Below are 5,734 nucleotides of genomic sequence, written 5' to 3' on the forward strand. Positions count from 1 at the left end.
ATACATCCATACACTCAGCAGCTCGGGGCTTCCCTCCCCTGGGCTCCTGGCCGTAAGAATCCCAGTGTTTTGGGGGCACCTGGCTGGCTCAGGTGGTGGGGCGCGTGACTCTCGCTCTTGGGGTTGTGAGTTTGAAGCCCACGTCAGGCTCTCTGCTGACAGCTCAAAGCCTGAAGCCTGCTTTGGATTCCAGTGTCTCTGTTTCTCTCTGCCCTTCCCCTGCTCACACTCTTGTCTCTCAAAAATAAAGAAACATTTTAAAAAATTGTTTTTAATCTTAAAAAAAAAAAAAAAGAATCCCAGTGTGTTTCTGATCTTTAGGAGCACAGGGCCTCAGGAGAGGAGTGCTCTGAATCCTGGGGATCTAGAACCGTTGGAATTCTGCAATCCTAGAACCTCAGAGAATTTAGCTTTATAAACCCACTTAGCATGGAATGCTTTTTTAAAAAAAATTTTAATGTTTATTTTTGAGAGAGAGAATGTGTGTGTATGGGAAGGGCAGAGAGAGAGGGAGACACAGAATCCGAAGCAGGCTCCAGGCTCCGAGCTGTCAGCACAGAGCCCGGTGCAGGGCTCGAACTCACGAACAATGAGACCGTGACCTGAGCCGAAGTTGGCCACTTCACTGACTGACCCCCCTGGGTTCCCCAGCATGGAATTCTAAAACTGTAGAACTTGAGAATTCTAGAACCATGGAGCCCTGGAAGTGCCAAATTCTAGATTCTCAGAATATTGGAACTTTACAACCATCAGGTTTGATAATAATGGAAGCCCTGGAAGCATCACATGTGAACCATGGGTCCTAGAAATCTAGAACACGGAACGTTGCATGATCAAATCTAGAAAATCAGAAATCAAGATCCGTAAAAACTCAGAGCTGTCCAATTCTAGAATTCATTGGAACAAAAAATATATATAGAATCTTAGCTGCACACAGCTAAAGAACGATAGGAACATCAAGGTTTAGAATCTCGAGTGTAGGGAATCCTAGAACCTTGGAATCATCAGATTCTGGAGTGTTCACAGTCAGGAACTGTAGAGTCACAATTCTAGAATTTATATATAGAAAACCCTAAAACCCTGGACATCAAGGAGTCTTAGCAGCCTAGAATCATAGGCCTATAGAATTGTAGGTATATCAAGTTCTAAAAACGTGCGTGTCAAAATCTGAAGTCTTAGAAATCTAGAATTGAAGGAAGGAAGAAAAGAAAGAACGGAAGGAGAGAACGAGGGAGGGAGGAGGGAGGGAAGGAAGAAAGAAGAAATCTAGAACCACAGGACCTTAGGAAAATAGGTTTTCATAAAATTCCAGCATTCTAGAACCTTGGAACCATCCAACTCTAGAGCAATGATGGTTCTTAACCAGATGGGATTTTGCCCCAGGGGATGTTGGGAGCCATTGTCATGGTGACGTGCTGCTGGCATCTAGTGGGTAGAAGTCAGCAGGGCAGACACAGCAGCCCCAGCAACAAGGAATTCTCCAGCCCCAGATATTCTTAGTGCCGAAAGTTCGGAAACCCTTTCCTGAGTGTTCAAAGTCCAGAATCCTGGAACCTTAGACCCTATTATAATCATCCCAGAATTCTAGAAGGAAACCGGCTCAAAGAGGGACAGCCAGAGAAGGCTCCGGCTAGGTTTCCTGCCCCAAACAGCGAGTGGCGCATCTTGTGGGCCTGGGGGTTAGGCGTCAAGATTCAGCCCTTACAGGTGACCTCTTTTCCCCTCCCCCCCGTCCGCTTGTTCCGGTCCTCATACCAGACTGCAAGTTCAACTGTCACAAGCGCTGTGCCACCCGCGTCCCTAACGACTGTTTGGGGGAGGCGCTCATCAANGTCCCGATGGAGGAGGCCACCGATTACAGCGAGGCTGAAAAGAGCTCCCTCATGGACGAGCCCGATGACACCGGGGTCATCCCGGGCTCCCACTCGGAAAATGCCCTTCATGCCAGTGAGGAGGAGGAAGGCGAGGAAGGCAAGGCCCAGAGGTACCCAGGGGACTCTCCGGGGAGGGCCCTTCCTCTCTCTCGAATGGGTTGGCGTCACCCTGCAAATCTGCCAGCCGCCCGCACCTTGATTTTTCAATTTTACCTTTCTCTTGAAAAATGTGCCTTTAAAAATTAGGTTATCATAGAAGGAGATTTTAATTGGTATCGCGTTTCCGTTTTGGAGATGCTAACGTGGTCCTTACAAAGGTAGAGAGTCAAACTCGCCTCCCTCCCTGCCCCTCAGCTGCTTAGCTCCTCTCCGGGATGATGCCCCTGGGATTGGCTGTGGGTGGAACCTTCCAGAAACAGTCTGGGCTGCAAAGGGGCAGTGCAAAGAATGAGAACATGGGAGTCTGGAACCAAACTGCTGTGTGGCCTTTGGCAGGAGATTAACCTCTCTAGGGCCTCAGTTTCCCTGTCAGTAAGAAGTTCGAGCCCGGAAGCCCCATGTCGGGCTCTCTGCTCACAGTGTGAGAGCCGGCTTGGGATTTTCTCTCTGCCCCTTCCCCTGCTTGCATGCTCGCTCGCTCCCTCTCAAAATAAATAAGTAAAGGTTAAAAAAAAATGTTAGCTCTTCTCGTAGAGAAAGCTGCCCATTTTTCTTTTAACCATTCTGGCCTCAGATTGACTTGTATGGCCTACGCAACTCCCTGCCCCTTTTGGTGCCTCAGCCTGCCCATCTGTAAAATGGGGAGGGGGAAACCGTTCCCAAGTACCTGACAGGCAGTGGCTTTCTTCTGCCCTGGAAACTCTCAAACATGATAGTGAGTTGCTGTATTATACATTTTATTTTATTATTTATTCATTCATTCATTCATTCTGAGAGAGAGGGAAAACATGCATGAGTGGGAGAGGGTCAGAGAGAAAGAGGGAGAGAGAGAATTCCAAGCAGGCTTTGCACAGACAGTGCAAAGCTTGATATGGGGCTCAAACCCACAAACCATGAGATCGTGACTTAACCAACTGAGCCACCCTGGCGCCCCAATTATACCTTTTTTTTTAACGTTTATTTATTTATTTTTGAGAGACAGAGAGAGACAGAGCACAAGCAGGCGAGGGGCAGAGACAGAGGGAAACACAGAATCCGAAGCAGGCTCCAGGCTCTGAGCTGTCAGCACGGAGCGATGCGGGGCTCGAACTCACTGACCACAAGATCACGACCTGAGCTGAGTCGGACACTCAACCGACTGAGCCACTCTGGAGCCCCTGACTATACATTTTAAAGTTATAGATGGAATTCATATTTATTCAGCTCTACTGGAGTATAAGCTCAGTGCCTGAGGGGAAGGGTATTTATATATTTTCCAGGTGCCTAGCTTCATACATGGGTGTGGGACACCTGCGTGTCCGGGAGGCTGGAAGGCAGTGGGGTTCCGGAAGCCCAGGGCGCCAGAGGCTGGGAGCGCCAGGGCGAGGTCCGAGCCCCACCACTTATGCTGCTAGTCACATCTCCCTGTGCCTTGGTTTCCTCCTAGGGCGGTGATGGCCTCTGTCTTGCAGGGCGATTTTCAAATTCCATTAGATCATGCAGGTCAAGTGCTTTCTGGGTTCTAAACGCTGAGGAGATGGAAAAAAGAATCCTCTCTGGTACTCTGTTCTAGAATCCCCAAAGCACAGAGGGTGGGGAGTGATCCATTCCAGAGGTTGGGGGAAAATGTTTTTATTTCCATGTCTCTTTAACTTTCAATCTCATCTTTAAAAAATTTTTTTAATGTTTATTTATTTTTGAGAGAGAGAGCATGCGCAGGGGGAGGGGCAGAGAGAGATGAAGACAGAGCATGAGCAGAGTAGGGGCAGAGAGAGAGAGAGGGGGAAACAGAATTTGAAGCGGGCTCCAGGCTCTGAGCTGTCAGCACAGAGCCCGATGTGGGGCTCGAACTCATGGCCTGCGAGATCATGACCTGAGCCAAAGTCGCCTGCCCAACCAACTGAGCCACCCAGGCGCCCTGAAAAGCATTTGCTCTTGAACTAAATCCTTTCCATAAGACCACAAGGATCACTGTCCTCATTTCTAGGTTAGAAGATTGAGCCTCAGTGGCTTCCGCCAATAATTAGTAAGAGAAAGGAGCTGTGATGTCCCCCCACAGGGCTAGGGCGGCACGAACATGGAGCGGAGGGTCAGCCACTTCCACGGTGCATTGGTAAACATTTAATGAGCACCTACTGGGTTCTAGACTCCAAGCATTACAGCAGTGAAGCAAGCCTGTAAAACTCTCCAGCCTCATAGAGCAGACACTCTAAGTTGCGGAGACCAGTAATGAACAGACACACCCTTAGCATCAGGTATTGATAACTGCTATCAAAAGTAAATAAAAACAAAGCAATGAGAGGGGACAGAGAACGAAGACACGCTGTTTTAGTTTGGGTCATTAAAGGAGGCCTCTAGGAGGAGGTGACATTTGAAAAGATCTGAAGGAGGAGGGGCGCCTGGGTGGCTTAGTCGGTTAAGCGTCCGACTTTCGCTTGGGTCATGATCTCGCGGTTCGTGGGTTCGAGCCCCGCGTCGGGCTCTGTGCTGACTGCCAGCTCAGAGCCTGGAGCCTATTTCAGAGTCTGTATCTCCCTCTCTCTCTGACCCTCCCCTGCTCAAGCTGTCTCTCTCTCTCTCTCTCTCCTAGAAATAAATAAAACATTTTAAAAAAAAAAAGATCTGAAGGAGGGAAGGAAGGGAGCTATGTGGAAAGTAGTTGGTGGAAGAGCCTACCAAGCAAAGGGAACAGCAAGTGCAAAGGCCCTGAGGTAGCTCCAAGCATGTTCCAGGAACACATGGAGCTTGGTGTGCCTGCAGCAGGGACAGAAAGGGGAGGGGATGGGAGACCAGGCCAGAGTGGGGATGGGTATGCAGGTCACAGTGATCGAAGAGAGTTTCTTACTGGTGCCACCTGACCCAAGCTGCCTGGAAGTTCAAATTCTCTTTCTTCCAAGTCTTTCTTGGGAGTGTTAAGCAACAGAATAACAGGGTGGCAGAGTTGGATCTTGATGGACTTGGGCGAGGTGGGGGTATTGGGAGAGGCAGCCTGTTTCACAGATGAGAAAAACAAGTCTTAGGCAAAGGGAAGTGGCAAGGCCACCCGAATCCTGATTTAGTCCATATATCAAGGGATTGTTGGTTCGGGAGTTGAGCAGTTCTCTTAATCTCTCTCAGCCTTTGTTTTCCCTCTGTAATAATAACAGGTGCTCAGATGAAGGCAAATGAGGCGCAGAGAGGTTGAGTCACTTGCCCAGTGTTCCCCAGCTGGCTCCACAATCACTGGGCTCAATACCGATGAGCACTTATTGGAGGCCCACTGTATGCTGAGCATTGTGCCAAATGCCCCAAGAAGGTTTTCACTTCTCACAGCAGCCCCTTTGGGTGGAGAAACTGAGGTACACAGAGGTTAGGTGATATGCCAGACAGCCTGACTTCGGAATCCAGCCTTTTACTGTGAGCCTCTCGCGAGTCCCCTTCCTCATTAAGGGAAATCAGGAAACCACAGGAGTGTGGCCCCCAAATCCCAACTCCTGCCTGCCCAGAGAGGTGCCCCGCCGTCCCAGGTGCTTATGGGTATTTTCCACTTGTAACGTCTCGCCTCTTCTGCTCCCCCTCCCCCTCAGCTCCTTGGGGTACATCCCCCTAATGAGGGTAGTGCAGTCGGTGCGACACACGACACGGAAATCTAGCACCACCCTGCGCGAGGGTTGGGTGGTTCATTACAGCAACAAGGACACGCTGGTGAGTGGGTGGGGCGGGGCGGAGCTAGAGTTAGGGGC

General features: G+C 49.7%; 1 protein-coding gene across 1 annotated transcript in view; it reads left to right on the forward strand.

Moving 5' to 3' along the window:
* Positions 1-5,734, forward strand: part of PRKD2 (protein kinase D2) — a 34,693-nt gene that overhangs the window by 11,663 nt on the left and 17,296 nt on the right. Inside the window, exons 6-7 of the mRNA XM_077747354.1 lie at positions 1,759-1,984; positions 5,579-5,696. Coding sequence (XP_077603480.1) covers positions 1,759-1,984; positions 5,579-5,696 — 344 coding nt within the window. The remainder of the gene's footprint in view (positions 1-1,758; positions 1,985-5,578; positions 5,697-5,734) is intronic.

Source organism: Crocuta crocuta, unplaced genomic scaffold, assembly GCF_008692635.1.
Source record: "Crocuta crocuta isolate KB4526 unplaced genomic scaffold, BGI_CrCroc_1.0 scaffold334, whole genome shotgun sequence".
Taxonomy (NCBI): domain Eukaryota; kingdom Metazoa; phylum Chordata; class Mammalia; order Carnivora; family Hyaenidae; genus Crocuta; species Crocuta crocuta.